This window comes from Carassius carassius, chromosome 35 (genome assembly GCF_963082965.1).
Source record: "Carassius carassius chromosome 35, fCarCar2.1, whole genome shotgun sequence".
In the NCBI taxonomy this organism is placed as follows: Eukaryota; Metazoa; Chordata; class Actinopteri; order Cypriniformes; family Cyprinidae; genus Carassius; species Carassius carassius.
The window spans coordinates 6,073,129-6,092,773 of NC_081789.1; the positions used below are offsets into that span (position 1 = coordinate 6,073,129).

The window sequence follows — 19,645 nt, forward strand, 5'->3', positions numbered from 1 at the left end:
AAGGTAACCTACAGAAAAAATAAAAATAAAATACACATTTAAGCTATTGCCTCAATAAAAGACCAGGGTAAAGATGAATACAGTGGAAAAGCACGAGATGACTTAAGACTACTGACTGATGAAGCAGTGGAAGCTCTGAGTCTGCTTTTGCATCGTTTTGTATTAAAAAAAAATATATATTTTTTTTTCTTTTTCCTTTCTATGTTTTTTTAATTCTTTTTATTCTGATAAAATTCAGTCATTCATTCACAATACATATTCCATATTAACAAACAACTAAAATAAGAAATGGCACCTTTCACCAGAACCAGTTGAGGCACTTTTTTTTTGTAAGGAAACAGAATTCCTTGTAATGTTATGACTTATTTGCTGCTAGGTTGTACTTTGCATTAAAATGGTTCAACATGACAATGACCAGTAAGCCTAGTACTGCTACAGATGTTCAGGCTCTGGTGCTTTCACTTTAGCACTTACTTTCACAATCCTGTAGAAATATAAAACAATGATTTCATTCTTCTTCCACATGTATATCTGGCTGTTATGATGCACTGTAAAAGGGATTTTCCACAGCGCACAGCTCAGAAAACAGCCCATATCAAGGCTAACCTTCAAAATAATTATAATAAAAACAAAAAAATACTTCAAGTACAGACATTATTTACACTTTTCACTAATGAAAACTGCAACAAGCAATTTACGTGTTAGTCAATATAACAGCAAGCATATTACATTCTTCATATGAGTAACATCAGGAGTTTTTTTTTTCTTTTTTTTGTCCTAAACTTGGACGAGATGTCTTTTCTTTTCCTCTGATATTGGTATCCTTCAGTAACAGTTTTGCAAATGCATGTATGTCAAAGTCAGAAAAATTGTGCTGTCGAGGCAGTCGGTAAACATTGGTATTGTACAGCCTCTGAATATCAGGCCACTTCACCGTCATGCATATATTACTAGCTTTCAAGAAAACAGCTCCAGTACTGATCCAAAAACAATGAGTCAGATAACTCAAAATTGTTCAAATTACTCCAGTCACTTTTTTATAAGCCTATACATATAGATATATACAATTTACATTTATAATATATATTCATATTTATAGATACTTTGTTTAAAAAAAAAAAAGGACATGGGGATGGAAAATAAAAATGAAGTAACCTTAGCTCTAAAGGGCAATTTAAGGCCTGTTCACAACAACATGCATGTTTGGCACAAAAATTCATCCTGATTTTCACATACAATTAGTCTTTTCAGACCTAAACATACAAACTGCAGACAGGCTGAATGAAAATGCTAATTTACTCTCTGACAGGGGAAGTCCTGGCCTAATGGTTAGAGAGTCGGACTCCCAATCGAAAGGTTGTGAGTTCGAGTCCCGGGCCGGCAGGAATTGTAGGTGGGGTGAGTGCATGTACAGTTCTCTCTCCACCTTCAAATACCACGACTTAGATGTCCTTGAGCAAGGCATCGAACCCCCAACTGCTCCCCGGGCGCCGCAGCATAAATGGCTGCCCTCTGCTCCGGGTGTGTGCTCACAGTGTGTGTGCATTTCGGATGGGTTAAATGCAGAGCACAAATTCTGAGTATGGGTCACCATACTTTCACTGAATGTCACATCACTTTCACTTTCATCACTTTTATAGAAAAGCAGAAATACACCGCTAACCTTAACCATGATACACAAATCGGTGTGCAAATTTTCTGACACCTGCTTGTCACAGAGAAAGAAAATCAATTTTCAAACAGCCAGATTGTTGTATTTGCTTTGGTGCTTATTTACCAAAGCAGAGTACAGAGACAATAGAGCAGGTTGTGGATTCATATGCTATTCATTACCATTTACCAAACTAATTGTGTCTGAGAGTGCCACCATGCCATTTTATGTAACAGCTGTGCTATAGGCATGTCACAAACAGCACAAATCTTACTGGTTGGCCAGTTTTCTTCACAATGTGATGGAAAAGAAATTTGTCGCATCGATGGCTCTGCGAAAGTTCATGCCAGAACAGGGCCTGGAAGACCACTATCCTGAAGAGTTAAGCTCCAACCCCGTCAGACACACCTGAAGAAGCTAATCAGTGTCTTCAAGATCACTAGAAAGCTACAGGCGGGTGTGTTTGTTTAGGGTTGGGGCTAAACTCCACAGGACAGTGGCCCTCAGTTGGTCTAAACAGATGTATTACCACTTTGTGTTAGGGAAATACTAAAATGCATAGAATTTTCACACCTAAAATTCACTTTGGTTTGAATAGGCCTTGACACACACATTATGACACTCTTACACGCATGCAAATTATTCTTTTGATTTAAAGATATTGGTAGAATCGTGAGCGCACCACTTGGGCTCCTGACAATTTTTGTGGATGAGCATCAGCTCCAGAATTCAAACTGTTTCTGGATTTGCTCTTTGACGCACCTCCGTTTACTTGTTCAGAGCTGGACTGGGGACGTGGGGAAGCAGAGGGAGTCAGTCGCTCAGCACTTCCTGCTTGGGCCTCTTCCAATTCAGTCTCTATCCCATCTTGACTTTTCAACTCTAGACTGGCCTGGGAGCCCTCAGTTCGATGATGCTCACGAGCAATCCAGTCCCGGATAGAAACGTCCTGAGAGTCGAACTTAGGTCTGAGGTGCTCCACAGAAGACATTTCGGCACCCTGGTCTACCCCGCCCTGTTCCCTCCAATCATGAATGATATCTAGTTCAGCAAAATCCTGCTGGCCACCCATAGTATGCCGTCGACGGATGCCCTTTTTCTTTCCACGGGTCTCCGTAGAGCGGGTCTTTTGCGTGCCAACACCGAACATGTCATCAGCAGAGGCACGTAGACGGGACCTGAGTCTCTCTGTGATTTTAAGATGCCAAGCTGGCTCAACGCGGTCCGATTCAGTACGCAATGAGGCACTAAGGCTGCCAGTGGAACGGCCTCTCTTCATCACCTCCAGAACTCGAGATAGTCTATTTGATTCATTCTTGCTGACCCCTTGATTGGTGCCACCAGCCCCGGCCTCCACAGATGAATCGCTGTCCGTCTTTTGTCGGAGGGATCGCCTCCTGGTCAGAGAGTCACATTCTATGAGCTTATGGGAGGGCAGCAAGCGGCAAGCTAGTTTGGGTGTGCTGTTGCCGCCATCTTCTGTGGACGGTATGTCTAGTCCAGCAATGCCAGGGCTAAACATTGGGAAGTCGCTCTCACTGTCGGTTTCCATCGGCCGTCCCTCACTGATGAGCTCACTGCGCTCATCATCTGCCTCATCTCCTCCCCGGCTTTCTGCCACAGACTGCACCTCTGGACTTAATGTGATGGACTCAACTCCTGTCAGAAAGGTGGTAGAGGAAGTGGTCGAGTAGTCCGACGTAATAGAGCTCACCTCGGCAGTTAGAAAAGCCCCCCCAGGAGCAGGTAATTGCTCAGAGGCCGGTGATGTTGTACCCCATTTGCGAGGTCTGGTTCTGGGTACAGAGGCTCCAGAACTCATGGTACCCAAGTCTGAGGTGGTCTCATCTAACTGTGAGAAAGGATCTGAGAGGGTGGATCTGGTGGTGCGGCAGTTGAAACCAGGTGAATATGAGAGCTTGGGCGAGGGGGAGAGAGCTGAAGAGGGTTTGTCTTTCATAAAGAAAGAGTTTCTGTGCTCCTTCTTGTTCTTCGGTGTTGACTCTTCACTTACAGCATTCTTCTTCTCTCCAACAATTCTTCCGCAGGGGCTGGACCTGCCTGCCACTTCCTCCTTGCTTTGGCAGTTCTGCTTTTGAGTTAGGTTATCATTCTTGGTGAACAAGGTATCAAGGTCATCATCAGAGCTGCTGGGTTGCAGCTTCTCCTTGTGCTTCTTTCGTTTGCGGTTGGCCGCAGCAAAAATGGAGGAGACTCGTGGCTGAAGGAACTCGCGGCTGCAGTGGTCCTTCCCTGATCCCCAGGAGCCCTGGACAGAAAGAGAAAGCAAGAGTGACAGACTCAGTCACAGCGAATAGAAAAACAACTCTGTAAATCAAGGAGCCATAAACCACAAAGGCCTAGCAAGGAAACATGGAATAAAAAGCCCAACCGATGCCCTTAGAGGTGGCTAACCCAGAGTACTCCACCTGCTTCTCTGAAAGCAGCACAAATCAGAGGTTGAAGGACTGAACATAGAAAGAAACATTAGAGACGGTCACAGATCTCCAAATGAGGCCTCTGTTTCAGAACAGCCACGCAGCACAAGCAGCACCCAACAGCAACACCAACAGCACTGCCACATGGAAAAAGCTGCATGGTTTGCATTTGAAATCAAAGCTGGAGCCAGTTGACAGAAAAAGGGATGGGAATCTTAATCCATTTAATGATTTGTCTAGTACTTTGGGAGTTAAAGGAAGAGTTTAACTACAAGAGATCAACTGTATTCCCAACATTTATCTTATGTCCACCAACCTAACATAGTAATGGTTCTTGGTTGACAAAGTGATGTCTTCATTCAGTGAATGTGAGTCAGAAATTAATTCATAGACTGAATGTGCTGTTTTAGACTGAGTTTGAGAGGCTGATTCACTAAAACACAAGTTGAATGTTAAAAATTCTAGAAAAAAGATGAACAGCATGAAAATATTTCAGCTGTAGTAGTTTCTATAAAATGGTTAGATTCCCACCCCTAGGCAGAAATGCTTAGTGCACCTTCTAGCAACATCTCATTTCCCTGTTACACTGAATGCAGGGCATGTTCAAAGCATGACATGATGGCCTCTGATCCATCTGTCCAGTCTCTTCAAGATGGCAACTGGCTCCCAAATGCTGCTTTGGGAGTGGTGGAGCATGTCAGCCTAGTGCAAGGACTACACTCACCCACTATACCTGCCCTATCAGAGAAGAGGCCTCGATCCGAAAGTCAAACTCACCTTAGATTTAGCAGAGTCACTGGTTGGTGAATCTGTGGAGTAAAGAAAAATGATACATGGTTAGAGACTTGCACATGTCCTTCTACTGATCTCAAACAAACTCATATACAGGAGGGAAGCAGAGAAACATATGCATGTAGAAAGGGTGTGCATGACGATGAGAGCATGGCAAACAACGAGAGAGAGGAACGTAGAGGAATATAGTTCAAAAGCAGGCATGCGTGCAAATGAATGAGTGAGCTGTGTTTTACTGTAAACGTTCAGATATATATTCACCAGTAGGGAGCAATCGTTCACGTGTAAGACCATCCAGCAAACACAGACAATATGGTAACATGAATCTGGTACAAAATAAATGTTTGTGGTTGCAAAAGAGATCAGCTGGACTTGAACTTTTTTTTTAATGAAGTATTAACTCCAACTAATATGATGCATGGACCACAGAGTACACACAAAATGATGCAGGTTTTGCAGGCAGTGTCATTGAATGATGTCATTGAGTGACATTTGTGTTATGATGACCTATATGGAAAATCTATAATCATCTGATTCTGACAATCTGACAGATAATACAAAATCTATTATTATAAAAGGATACCAGAGATAGTTTTAATTATATTTACCTTTTAAGTAGAATTTTATATCATTTTAAGTAATCAGCAAAATATTGTACACAATAAAGTATATAAAGGCTATATAAATAACCAAAAGTTAGCCTGTATAAAACAGCAGCCCCACTAATAATACAACCATGTAGACAACAACTCAATTTTAATTTTTTTTGTAAAGTAGGGCTTCAACTAAAATTTCACATATATTAAAACCCTTCTGAAGACGGCAAGTCCATTACTGTACATTTTTAAAAACAAGTTGAAATTATTTTCTGCATATCACAGATGTTGTTCACACAACGTTTTTTTGCCTGGATGTTCCATTAAGTGAATTTTCTAATGGTAATTGGAACTTTTGCAGGTCAACAATTAATTCTACAACCCTTTTCACTCGGAGCTCAAGTACAATGTGTGTGATTCAGAAATGGATGTTTAATGACAGTGCTGAGGCTGTTCTGATGTGTGCTGTCGTGACCACAATGAAGACGAGACACTCAAGATAAGAACCACGGTCAGAAGTGACAGGGGTTAGAGAGGGGCTAGCTACGCAGAAAAGATGACACTATGGGAAGACAGAAGGCCAGCAAGGAAAAGTAAAAAAAAAAAAAAAAAAAAACATTCACTGCTGTCTTTGATCTCATTTCATTTTCCATGGCAAAGACTACAAATTTTGGAGGCTTATTTCTTCTGCATCGAGCCAAGCCCCCCTGCACACCCCTTGGTGGTGACAAATGGTATGACCAAGTGACATTCAAAGCCGAGTAGCATTACCATGCTGTCTCTCCGTTTGGTCAGCATTCAGAGAGAGAGAGAGAGAGAGGGGCGAGATACAGCGAAGAGCCTTTGAGACAGCAGCACTGCTCTACGCCAGGTAAACTCACAAACCACACCCCACAGAACCCAACACTTCTGCTGCACTTTCCCTTTGCACTTTTTTGTTCTCTTTTCTCAGTCGCCCACGTCATAAAATGCGAGGGTGTCTGCAGACTAGGCAGCTACACTGCGGGCAACAGTCCTCCCTCTTCCTACAGTTCCAGCTGCCCATCACGGACACTACTGAGTCCATCAGCGACATCAAGGTGTGATAGACTCCGCCCACTTGTCCTGTGTCAAGATCAGTATGTGTGAATGCTGGGAAAGCCTTTAGGACACGCGACAGAGGGGCACTAGGGATAGAGGGATCAGAGATTGGCAAGCGTGTTCTGCGGTTTGGCTTTAGCTGTTTGTTTGTTCTCTCTTGGAGAAAGAACATGGCGTGTTAATGCAGCAGTTGGCAGAATTACAGCGACGACCCAGTTGAGTTTGAACGCGTGGAGAAAGAGACACACTAAATGAGTGAATCTCACGGAAACGGTTGTATTTCACCCCAAAATCAAAAGGAAGAAAAATCTGAAATTGTAATCTGCATAGGGTAAATGAAGCCTATTCCAGACACCATTAAGTTATTTTGTATTATAATATTATTTTCTTAACAATTAAGGATCTTTCAAGTCATCATTCTCATTACGGTAATGTGGCGAAATTCAAGTGAATGTTTTACTTTCTTTCCTTTTTCTTTTTTTTGTGTATAAGCTCATTATTGTTTGCCATTCTTCTTACTTGTTGAAAACATCTGATAATACTTTATTTTGAGAAACAATTCTTACGCAATTAGTACTTATACAGCACATGACCATATTTTAGATCCCTTAATCCACCCAATACCTAAACTTTACAACCACCTTACTAACTTTTTAATAAGCAGCAAATTAGAAAAAATAGTTTATTTAGGGAAAATTCTTAATTAATAGTGAACATATGTTCCATATTGTGATACCAAACTGATGATGTTTATTAATATTAGTAATGTGGGGAGGTAATAATAATTAAAAAAAAAACCCTTAATGTTAAAAATAGCCTTCATTTTTCTTTTGCAAAATAAATGTAATTCTTTTTTTTATTTTTACTAATTTATTTTTTGGGAGGTGAAATATGACCTAGCCATGTCTTTGACAGGTTTTGTGAGATTCACACAAACAAGACAAATGAGCAAAACAGAAATGGTATAAAGAAATTTACATAATTGAAATTAAATCAGCTAAAGCATGGAAAGTAAAAATCCAAACCAAATAATTCAATGTCGCACAAAGCAAGCTTCTGTAAGCAAAAATGTCTAAAATCTTGCCTCACAAACTCGCACAGGCTTTTTAATTAAACCATAGCGCAGAGAAAAAAAAAAAGTTGGGAGAAGCTGCTTCTGTTCTCAGAAAAGCAAAGCATTTTTTTTTAAATCAATATTAAAATCAAATGTTTAAACATTATTATACTGTAGCTTTTTATTTATTACACATTACAAGGTGTGCTCTTAGACATAATTATACTTTACAGAAGGGTGTAAAAGTTCAACCCGTGTCGGAGAGGGTCCAACCAAGGGCACATGTTACCTGAGACTTCCCCTGGAGAGGTGCCTGTCCGGCCGATGTTGGTCAGCAGGTGGTCAATGTTAGGCACAGGCTGGGACTCCACAGCACTCTCCTCCTGGACCGTAGTCTGAGCAGACATAGAGAAAAACAATGCAATGAAGCTGCACTGATTCAAACTAAAGACAAAAAAAAAAGATTTTAATGGTTCTTGCTCATACAAAATTTCGCCTCCATGATGCTACATGTGTCTTTTTAGTGATTTTCAGTTTAGGGGTTCTGGGTGGCTGCTAGCTGGTTACTTACTCAAAAGAGCATATCCACAGTTATGGATAAGATCTACACTCAAGTAGTTTAAGGGTTAATTAGGGTTAGGTGTGTGTTCAAACCCCTGATGCCAACCTTAGCAAACACACCTAAAAAGTTAATAATAATAAAAAAAGCAGTTGTACTAATACACACCGTAGGTTCCTTGTCACCCTCCTCAGTGAAGAACCAGTCGTACTGCAAGAAAGCACCAGACTGCATTCAGAATTATTTCACCAATGCTCAAATACCTGACACATCTGAGAAAGTGTTTTATCTTACATGAGAAAATTAAAAAACTTACATGCTGAATGAGCGTTTCTACAATCTTGTACTGGTCTGGCATGTGCGTCACCATGTGAGTCATATTGTCTTCAGATGTTCTCACCAGTGTTGGGCCAAACACAATAGCCAGATTCCGTGGCTCCATCTGACACAATGACAAATGAGAAAGATGAGACATTTCTCACAAAGTGAGTGTACACACAGGGCATATTCTTTTGAATGTCATGGATTAAGACCAATGCACCAAATATTGCTGTATTGTAAAAAATCACCAGTGCACATTATTACACAGTAACTTGCTCTGCCTATAAACACTACTTTCCCTTTGGTTATCATCACCGAGCCCTCCATGCAATCAATTTTTGATGCATAAAATCAAGTCCCACCACTTCAGAATATCATATTTAACTCAGGAAATCACATCTAAAATTAGCTGCAAACTTCATTTTGTGTTTTCTTTAAAAAAGAGCTTTAAAATAAATATCTGGATCACTGAAAATCTTGGGGAAAAGCTTGAAAACATGTAGAGCCCTGTATTATGTGTTCTGTTCCATTCTGTTGCACGTCATCTTGTTGGTGCTGAATGAAAGCGCACATTCTGTGTGTACATCCTGTGGACTACTAGAAATGTTTTACCTTGTTCTTTTCTGAGTTTTCTGCCACAGTTTTGAGATGTGCCGAGAGGAACTTCAGTGTTTCGTAATGGTGATCAGGCAACTCGTGAAGCTGAAAAATTAGAAGTTTATTTAGGGTTGCCATTACAAACAGTGAAATTATTAGCACTATAAACAAATGGTAATTAGGTAAACAGCTTCATACCAGTCTTTTGAGCACTTTGAGTCTCTCTACAGGATCATCTATTCTGTTGGCATCAATAAAGTCTGCATATCTCTCTACAGAGGGCATATCAAGAAGGAAAATTACTTCAACTGTCTTATGTTGAAATTGCATGTCTCTATCACTAGATGTATATCACTCTGCCACTAGATGGCAAACTTCATAATTAATGTTGAGCAAGTGCAAGATAAATAAATAAAAAAGAGCCCCAAGCAAGGGAATTCCAACAAGGACTTTTACCATTAGTGAAGAGAGGTTCAGGAAGTTTTCTGAAGAAGGATTTGAGTAAACTGCTGATCACATTCAAGTCCTTCCATTTCTGTGGGGAATAGATAATGTATAAAAAAAAAAGAAGGAGAAAAAAGACCTCAAGGAAGAAGCAAAGAAAATATTACACCTGGCACCTGATGTGACACCTGAACTATAAACTCACATCATCCTGAACATCGATGTCGTCCATGCCCTTGTTATTGAGCTCTTCCTGCATGATGGAGATTGCGGCATTATTTCCTGGCACTCTGTAAATGCCAGTGTATTCCAGTCCTCGTTCTTCCACAAGCTTGCAGCACACTTCAACTATCAGAGGAACAAACTAAAACACACAAAGAACAGTCACATGCATGCAAGCCAATCTAAACCTCTAAGACTGCACACCATAGGAGTGTGTGTTGCTTACATAGACAAATATGACTCCAAAATCAGCAGTATGAAAAACTTAGCAGGTTCCAATACAATTACATTCATCCCACAAACTAAACAATTACTCTTTAAACATTATTTAACACCCACAGCTAAAAATATCACTAGTGTAGAGCACACTCCCTTGTGAAAAAGTGTGCTTAACTGGACTGAATGTACACCTGTAGCATATGTACACCATTAAAAAATATATATATATACATACATATATATATATATATATATATATATATATATATATATACATTCAAAGTTTTACTTTCATGTGCATTTTAAATATATATATTTTTAATAATCTGTTAATAATTACACTTATTGTGATGTGTTGATTAACATACTAAGTAGCTGATAATAATTTTAACTATAGTGTGTTATTCAATATTGCAATTATAAATTAATATATTTTATAATATATTCAGCATATTCAGCAGTACACTTTAACCATATCTCAAAGACAACACAATTATAAAATTAAATGGTAACACTTTATTTTAAGGTTTAAAGTCTTTGTAACACGTTACATGTACTTACTATTATAATAACAATTAATTATGATTAATTACATGCAAGTAGCAATAAACCAAGCCCTTATCCTATCCCTAACCAAATAGTAAGTATATTTTGTGAATTAATATTACTCAATACTTAAATGTATGATTACACTGTAACAAGGAGACCTTAAAATAAAGTGTAACCAATTACAGTACATACTGTTTAAAGATGTACTGAAGTCATATACTATAAAGTTAAAAAAACAATTTATTTTAAAGTAAATCTAAAATGTATACTCATTTAATTGCAATAAACTTTCTATTACAGTTTAAAAAATAATTATATTCAGTTAACACTTAAGTATATTCTTCTAAATTATATTATTTTTATACTTTTTTATACACACACTACAGAGTACTTCTTTTTCCCAAGGGACATCTTTAGATTGTCACTGAAATCATCAAAGCCAAGTGCAACAGTGAGAGAAAGGACATTCTTTGTGGTCTTACTCTGTTGGTCTGAGCCGGAGGGCAGTCATCTAGTCTTACTCCAAATGTGATTCCATGAGACGATTTCTTCTCAAATGGCTTTCTCATGAGTCCAGGGATGCCCTTCCTCCATGTGCCCTTATCTTTTGGTGGACTGGTTTCATCTATTCAGACAACCATAATACGATTTGTCATAGAGACACTAGTCTGAAACTTAGTGAGCTATATACCTTTTTAGGCAGCACCATACCCAAACAGAAACCCGTAAATGACTGATTTGCAATCAACAGCACTAATGAAATGACTTCTGACTGCTGATTACAGTAGAGTATGATGTTAACATGTTACTAAGCAAAAATACCTTAAGCACAAAAATACTTAACATACACAAGCACACAATACATTTTTATTGATACTCAAAAGTACTGAATACAACACAAAGAGTAAGTGCCCTTGATTCTGTTACCTTTGTGCATGGCTTTCCTGTCGTGGTCCTTGTTTGGTGAGTGAGGGCTTGTGGCTTTATTCTCCCCTTTACCACCCAGTAACGTCTGCCTGATGCTCAGGGACTGACGGGACGCTCTGGGTGAGGGTTCTGTCTTACTGCTGGGTGGACTGCAACACACAAAATCCATGTCAAGATGTAGAGGAAAAGAGGTAGAAGAATACAAAAAATTGATGGGAACCCTTCCCAGTTTCCTTCGTACCTCATTAGAGTGTTGTACTCCTTTATTTTCCGGTTGATGAGGTCTGTGCTAGTTACAGTAGCATTCTACAAAAAGAAGAAGGAAAGAGAGAAAAGGAAGACAAAAGCTGATGTCAGACGAGTGGATGAAATATAAGAGTGGAATCCCCAAACACACCAGAGGGCTTGTGGATAACCCAATGTTGTAAGAAGACAGAAGAAGACGAGCTTTAAAGAAGATGCAATGGTTTTCCTGAAGTGTTACTATTTATTTTCAAAAAAAGCCCTAGGCTATGTTCAGCTATTGTAAGAAAGTTCTTTAAATAGGGTCTTTTTCCATGATTCATGAGGAAGTCCAAAACATCCACCATATCTATATCAGGCACTAGACCTGGATAGACTTAGCCGATAATTCAAAGATGAAGTGTGGTTTCTGCACCACTCACGTCACTAAACGAAACGGCAAAAAGGACGATTATTTAATTTTTTAAAACACCTTTCCCATCTGCCATTGGACAGACAAACCCATGGTACTGGCTGAGCCAAAGTTAAGCCAAATTTATTTGTATAGCACTTTTCTCAATTCACAATGTTTCAAAGCGGCTTTAAAAAAAGTCACACTGAATGTTTATAAAGTCTGATGCTAGGAAACATGCCTTAGTGTTCAAAGGTAATTAAGGATTTAGATAATGCTCAGTTTTGTTCGAAGTGAGAGTGTACAATACTCAAAAAGCATCAATGAGGATACACTCAGCTGTCTTACAGTAAGTGAAAAATAGCTGGTTGTCAAAGAGTCTGATGGGAGTTTAACATTTTCCGTTATTTTATAACATTATGTAATTTTAATTTTGTTTCTAAATTTCTACACACTGGAAGCATCACTTGAAAAACATATATGCAGATATATCATGATATAGATTCCCCAAACTTCAAATTCATCAGTGCCACTTTGTTCACCACCACAACCCAAAAAATAAAAAAAAAATTTAAACTCTCTTGCAAAGCATGTGTATGGTTTATGAGGTACATAAGATTTTGTTTTGGACATAAAATATATTATTTTACTGGACAAGAAAAAAAAAATCCTTAATTCATTCTTCAAATGAAATTATATAGTAAGATTCACTGTTTAGGTCTGCCACCTTTAACTTTAGCACATAATTACAGATGTTCCTGGTACGAGAATAGAGGCTTGTATAGAGAAGATATGCAGGTGACTTGATGGTGAGAATAGGGGTTAATGGGAAGTGATCTGGATGCAAAAGTGTATAACCTGCATAAGCACCACAGCTCAACGTGTAGGAGCATGAGCGCTAACCACTAGGGCTCCAACAAATATGGATTCAGCAAAAAAAAAAAAAAAAAATTCTAAGCATCCAAGTCTGTTTTAACATAACTGGAATAGTGAAGATGTACATAACTGGGACACTGAAGAATGAATTCTGAAGTCACCACCTTATTGTCAGGTAAAGCTTTTTTATTTGTGCGTAAAAATTGAAATTGCTCTTGGATTACAAAAGTGTGTAATGATTACTGATCATTCACCTCGTCATCCAAGTTGCTGTTCTCTTGAATGACCCGGATCCAGGACAGCATTTCCTCACGGTCTTCCGCCTGGAACAGGTATTCACAGTCTGATGTTGTCAGCCGAAGTACGTTCTTGCGCTTCGTGTCACTGTAGGAGATGTCAATCAGACAGGCTTTGATGCAGACCGGCAGAGGCTCTTCTTCGATATGGGAGTTGACATTGGTTTGTCCGTCCCTCTTGTCCTTGTACAGATAGAGACAGTGGCCACGAAGCACAGCGTAGATCTGCTTCCACGACCGCATGCTACTGCTAACACGCTGTAGACAAGACAACAGAATTATGAGTTAAAATAGCAAATACAGAATGCACAAGTTGATCAAATTAATAATTAATAGCAGCTTCTATCATTGAACACCCTTAACCATGGTAAAATCACTATATTCTACAGACGTATTGTTTAAATGTAACCCCATATTGTATAAGTGTTGTACTTTATCTGAATGGTGTAAAATATGACAAGATCTTACAAGACAAGATTTCTGGCACTACATTTGCCAACATTAAATGTTTCTGAAAGCCTGCCAGCCATTCTTGTTCATTCAGAGGTGCAAAGACTCGTTGCAACATGTTTACACTATGTCAAGGACTCCTACGACATTACAGACAGATCAATGCTCTGAAAACACTTTCATTCAGTATTGGGACCCGGAACAAAATAAATCTTGTGAATTATGGTGTTTAGTGGTGTTGTACCTTTCCCTTATCTGAGTTGAGCTGCCGGAAATGAAGTGGACCCTCTTTTGTGGCATCAGTGAAGACATCTGAAGTAGAGTCTCTCCTAGAGCCAGAGTCCTCAGAGGATCTGTCAACCGCCTGAAACACACCAAACATGGGTTAACCAGGATATATCCTTTTAGACAACTGCCACTGAAAACCCTATGAGATACTTTATCAGTTTGGTAACTGGAATTCCACTGAGTTCAATATTCAGTAATCAAATTTAAAGAGAAGTCAGATTACAACATTTAATCATAAGCAATGCTAAAGGTTTAGAAAATAATACGTGCTTGGTTACAAAGTCTCTTTCCATCTCATTATAATTATTATAGGTGCTATTCATTGGCCAAAAAGAGAGAGAAAAAAGTTAATTTGCATACAGGTCAGGGTACATGATTAACATATTTTAATAATACATTTTCAGACTTAATGTTAGCTGGAGATCAGATGCCAACAAGACAGACCTGTATCTAAGGTGTGAACTAGTAATAATTTTTAATGTGTTATCTTTATTACAGCAGTTTCACTCACCTTTCTAAGTCCCTTGAATCCATGGGTGTGTTTAATCGACCGCCTGTACAGACACAGTAAACCGAGAGATCATACAGTGCGAAAGACAGCGGACTGACACCTCAACTTAGTGGTAACTTCCTGATCGTAAGCTTACCCTCTCTCTTCTCTGTAGTTATCCAAGCCCTCATCGAAGGACCTAGAACGTTCCGTTTTAGTTCCAGAATCTGATTCCAAAATTGTGAGTCGTAAGGAATCTAGATTGGAGATATAGGAGAACGCATGGTTAAAAACAAAACACATTTTTGATGCTACTGAGATATTGTAGTTGTTGGCAGAGCTGTTCCTCACCCTGGTCGTGGGATAGCTGTCGGCGTATTACGGGAGAAGGGGAAGTTGGACTGGGTGGGTTGGTGGTGATTATAGGCTTGTTGGAAATCACAGCAGATGCAGGAATGTGTGTGGTGTCATGGTCGTTACTGGAGCTTGACGGCTCATCTGATGACAACAGACATGAGACATTCATAAGATTATATATCTTAGTAGCATATAGCATGAATTAATGTAGTCCAATAGAGACAGCAGAATCAGACAGTCTGGAGGAAACATGCTTACTCATACAGCTAAGAAGAATGAGCAATCATTAAACTGATAAGCCTCCCACACCTTTTCATACAAAGACAACACACAAACAGTAGTTGCAGAAAGATGGCATCACTGGGTAAAATGTTACATTTTTAACCATTTCCTTTTCTATAGTTTTATTGGAAAGTCCTAGTGATTGCTTTTTTCTTGCATTCTCTGTGTAATACACTAATACACTTTATGAAGCAAATGTACAAACTGAGAAAATTGCCATTTTGGAAAACAACAAGGCTGTGAATGCTGTGTGCATTGGCATAATTTTTATAATTATATAACTTGATTTTAAACTTCATGGATGTTAATAATTTCTTGAATCCATCAGTTTGAAAACCTAGATATGTAAAACCCAGCACTGTTGACTGGTTCTGTATAAAAAAAAAATAAATAAAAAAAAAAAAAATATATATATATATATATATATTTTTTTTTTATTTTTTTTTTTTATACAGAACCAGTCAACAGTGCTGGGTTTTACATATCTAGGTTTTATATATATATATATATATATTTACATTTAGTCTTGGTTAGCCTAGTGGCTAATATATATAAACAAAAAGAAAATCAATAGATAGAATATAAAAAGAATAGAAAAAGCTAGTGTTAGAGGCCTTTTTAAGAAAACAAGCAGTTAGAAAAGAAATAGAATGCAAGTGTTAGTGTCAAGTCAACAAATAGATAAAAAAATAATTAGAATAGAAAGTGGGAGAGTTAGAGGGTCAAATAAAAATGGAAGAGATGTGTTTTTAGCGGTTTCTTGAAGATGGCTAAGGACACAGCTGCTCGGGTTGAGTTGGGCAGGTCATTGCACCAGGAGGGAACAATTAATGTAAACGTCTGTGAAAGTGATTGTGTGCTTCTTTGGGGATGGCACAATAATGTGCTGTTCACTTGCAAAATGCAAGCTTCTAGAGGGCACATAAGTCTGAAGTAGTGAATTTAGATAAAGGGGTGCAGAGCCAGTGGTGGTTTTGTATGAATTTTATACGAGCAGCTAAAACAGAAACATATCAAACATAAAACACGATAAAACATTAAATACAGTCTACCAAACCAAACCCAACACAGTCTACCAAGTTAAATATCAACCATACCATAACAAAAGTAACAGCCTATCAAATAAAACAGTCTAGGTCTATAAAACCGAACCAAACTATATCAAATTAACTTCAAAACACTACACGCTCCACCAAATCACATTCCACATTCCAAAAATGGAGCAATCTTTGAGCTAGTTTCCATTGGCATGTTCCATTACTTTGTTATATCACTTGTCATATCACTTAACTGTATGGATGAACTGGTGTCAGGGAATGGCAGTGCAAGTGTGTTCCTCTGCCCCGTTGGCTTGGGTGGAATATGTCAGTATGACACATTATCTGTGCCCCTAGAGACTATGATGTCATGTCCTATCACTGTACTAGTGTACATTACAGTTTGGAGATGCTCCCAGGGACTTCATGAACCCATGTGCTCCATGAACACTCTTGAACTGCAACACTGTCTAGTTGTATATGCATATCAAAGCTTGAGGAGTATGGAACTGTTTCATAAGAAGCACAACATTTTGAGATGTCCAATGAGACTGACTGAAAATCCATGTGTAGGACAAACCTGGGAAATCTCTATGTATGACTGTATTGTCTAGAGTTTGGCCAATATTAAGGATGACTGATGACTTGAAAGACACAAAACTGCTTTTTTAAAGCTCCTCTCTCACACAAAGAGATTAATAGAACTCAGATTACTCATCAGTCCTCTCTGCTCAATAGTGTTTACATTGGGTTGGGCTGTTCATCCTGCTGTTATTACTATGATCATCATAAAAACCCACTGCTGTACACCAATTTGGTCTAAAGATCTTTATGCAAAGCCTGGGCCACTAAGGATGGAGAAACAATGTGGCCTTTTATATGAGTTATCTGAGCAATAAAAAGCAAATTCATCAAGTCCTTTCCTAGTGTGAAGCTGACAATGACTTCCTTGTGTTAAAAGTTTGGTGATAAAGTTCAGATGTTTAGTTTACTATGAATGATATAAAGCATGACTATTGAGACAAAGTCATTTTCCTTGTGTCCCCTCAGCTGCTTAATATAAAAAAACAGAAAGTCAGAACACATACTGACAACTGCTTTGGCAAACACATAAGCTACATTAGATAATAATGAAGCAAGAAAAAAATCCAAAAGAGATGGAGTTTGCATATGCAAATCCAATTTGAATATGTCAGAGTCTATATTTATGTACTTACTAAAAGTTCATTTCTGAATTTGGCATGTTTGTATCCAAAGAGACTACTTACATTGTATTCATTGTGTACATTTAATCTGTTTAAGCATTTTTGCAAGTCCACTTGAGCTACAGGACATATATTTTACATTTATGAACAACTTGTTAACCTTATCAAAACTAATCTGCCTTTGAGGTAGTAGTAGCTATAGCAACAGAATCAGAAAAAAAGAAAAAGCTCTCACCAATGAAGGGAATGGAATCCAGTGAGTCATCGAGGTTGCTTGAAAAGGAGGTTTTACACTGGTCTCCTAGCTTCCTTATGTGCATTTGTCGGTGGGTATCACTGGGAACCCAGCGTGTGTTGGATTCTACAAGTGTTTCAGCCCCTCTCTCCGTCTCATTCACTGCAAGAATGTAGGAAGGATGGCGGATAGGTTGAGATCCAGACTTATCCCTTCGAACCACAACTACAGTGGCATCTGGTCCCTCGATACCTTCCACTGTCTTCTCATTGGCTTGGGGTTGTGGTTCTGTGCACATAGGTTGCGGAGGAACTGTTCCGTTACTGGTGAATCTGGGCTTGGATCCACCCTGCTTTGTTCTATGGGGTTTAGAGGTGGCAGAACAAGAAGAAGAGCGACCTCCGCGGGCTACTTCTCTGATGGGATCCTGAAGGCTGTCAGACCGCCCCCTGGGCTGCAACTGCTTTGCATTGTGGGGCATGTGGTTGGAAGTGAGAGGTGTTCTTCGGTCTTTGACATTGCCTGTGCTGGTGCTTCCACTGATGTGGCCTTGTATTGAGGCCAGGGCAGAAGCTATATAAGAAGCAGCAGCAGTGGAAGGGTCTGAGACATAATTTTTCACAGGTAACAGTGTGGGTCTGTTTATGGAAGGTGCAGAGGTATTACCCAGGCTTTCAGATCTGGAAGTGAGCAAAGAATCTGTACCTCTACTAAAATGAGGGGTGATGGGCAACCCCGGGTAACTACCCCCTCGTCTGTCTGTGTTAAATACACCCTGTGTTCTGTGAGGCGCCATGCGTAAGGAAGAAGACTGCCTGCTTGCTCTTGCCTCATCCCCTCTGTGCACGAGCATCCACTCGTCTGTCTCAGTTCTGCAGCATGCTTGCCTGTCTAATGAGGATGTTGCATTTTCATTCTGTCTGCTTAGGTAGCTGCAAGAATATGCTCTGGGTTTCAGGATACCTATAGGGGTTGATGGGAGGGCATCCTGGGAAGCACTACGAGGCCAATTCCCTGTTGGAGCAGCCTGATCAGCACCACCAAGCCTCTCTTGAGAGGCGCTACGCATTGGCAACGCACTGGATACCTGATAACTCCGATCATGTGAGGCACTCCTTCGTCTCAGCTGTGATCCAGAAAAGCCCCGTGAGGGTGTAGCTGTTGTTGATGCACTCTTCTGCTTGCTGTATTCAACTGTACTGGATCTGGATGCGGCTCTCAAACTGTCCAGGCGCTCCTGAATAGTCCGGGAGCCATACATGTAAATCCGTTTGTTGTCAATGTATTCCTTGTAGGTGGTGTAGTTTCTCCAGTCAATGTTCTGGTGTGGAGAACATGGGGAGGGGGTGGCAGGTGGAGGGGAGGGTGTGTAAGGGGTGGGAGAGGTGGCTGATGGGAAGGTTTCTGCTGTTGTGGTTAGGGTATGTCTGTAGGAAGATATAGGCTTTGTGTCTATGCAAGTCTGTGACGTTCTGGGGTTAGTGTCAGCAAAACACGTGGATTCTCCAGTTCTGTTGGGTTTGTGTTGTGATTGTGCTGCCCCAGTTGGAGATACAGTGACATGGTCACTGGACCTGTTAAAGCTTGGGTCTGTTGAATCCGCATACTGGTTGTCCTCCTTCCTGTGGCTGGGACCAGCCCAGGCCACATGTGTAATTCGGTCTGTGGATTCGGGTGATGCTACCATTGTCCTTAGATTTTCATTAAATACACGCACAACAGTTTGGGTGTTGGGGATCACTGGAGTTTGGGATGCGGTAAGGGAAGAAACAGGGATATCAATGCGGCAACCTATGTCCGGCTTATAGCATCGATTTACTCCTTGTCTGGTTCCACATGAAGTCTCAGCAGAGCATGAAGGCTCTGACACATGTGCCATGGCCAAGGCATTTGGCTCTATCCATGGGTAACATATTGGGGGTGGCTCAGGGATGTTCTGGGCATTTCCACTATATGCCTCGTTTCCTTTGAGGTATGCATCTTGAGAATAGGCCTGAAAAGAAGGGAGGTTCTATTAAATGAATGAATGAAACTAATTGCACTAAA

General features: G+C 39.7%; 1 protein-coding gene across 5 annotated transcripts in view; it reads right to left on the reverse strand.

Moving 5' to 3' along the window:
- Positions 1–216: 216 nt before the first annotated feature.
- Positions 217–19,645, reverse strand: part of LOC132115919 (rho GTPase-activating protein 21) — a 130,636-nt gene continuing 111,207 nt past the window's right edge. For all 5 annotated transcript variants that reach the window (XM_059524351.1, XM_059524350.1, XM_059524349.1 and 2 more), the window contains 19 exons: positions 17,600–19,592; positions 14,835–14,981; positions 14,641–14,740; positions 14,505–14,547; positions 13,950–14,069; positions 13,214–13,513; positions 11,691–11,755; positions 11,450–11,598; positions 11,005–11,147; positions 9,738–9,896; positions 9,545–9,623; positions 9,287–9,360; positions 9,104–9,193; positions 8,487–8,612; positions 8,339–8,380; positions 7,901–8,006; positions 4,867–4,898; positions 1,624–3,920; positions 217–1,302 (listed from right to left, as the gene is read on the reverse strand). In XM_059524351.1, coding sequence (XP_059380334.1) covers positions 2,304–3,920; positions 4,867–4,898; positions 7,901–8,006; positions 8,339–8,380; positions 8,487–8,612; positions 9,104–9,193; positions 9,287–9,360; positions 9,545–9,623; positions 9,738–9,896; positions 11,005–11,147; positions 11,450–11,598; positions 11,691–11,755; positions 13,214–13,513; positions 13,950–14,069; positions 14,505–14,547; positions 14,641–14,740; positions 14,835–14,981; positions 17,600–19,592 — 5,385 coding nt within the window. In that variant the 3' untranslated portion in view covers positions 217–1,302; positions 1,624–2,303. The remainder of the gene's footprint in view (positions 1,303–1,623; positions 3,921–4,866; positions 4,899–7,900; positions 8,007–8,338; positions 8,381–8,486; positions 8,613–9,103; positions 9,194–9,286; positions 9,361–9,544; positions 9,624–9,737; positions 9,897–11,004; positions 11,148–11,449; positions 11,599–11,690; positions 11,756–13,213; positions 13,514–13,949; positions 14,070–14,504; positions 14,548–14,640; positions 14,741–14,834; positions 14,982–17,599; positions 19,593–19,645) is intronic.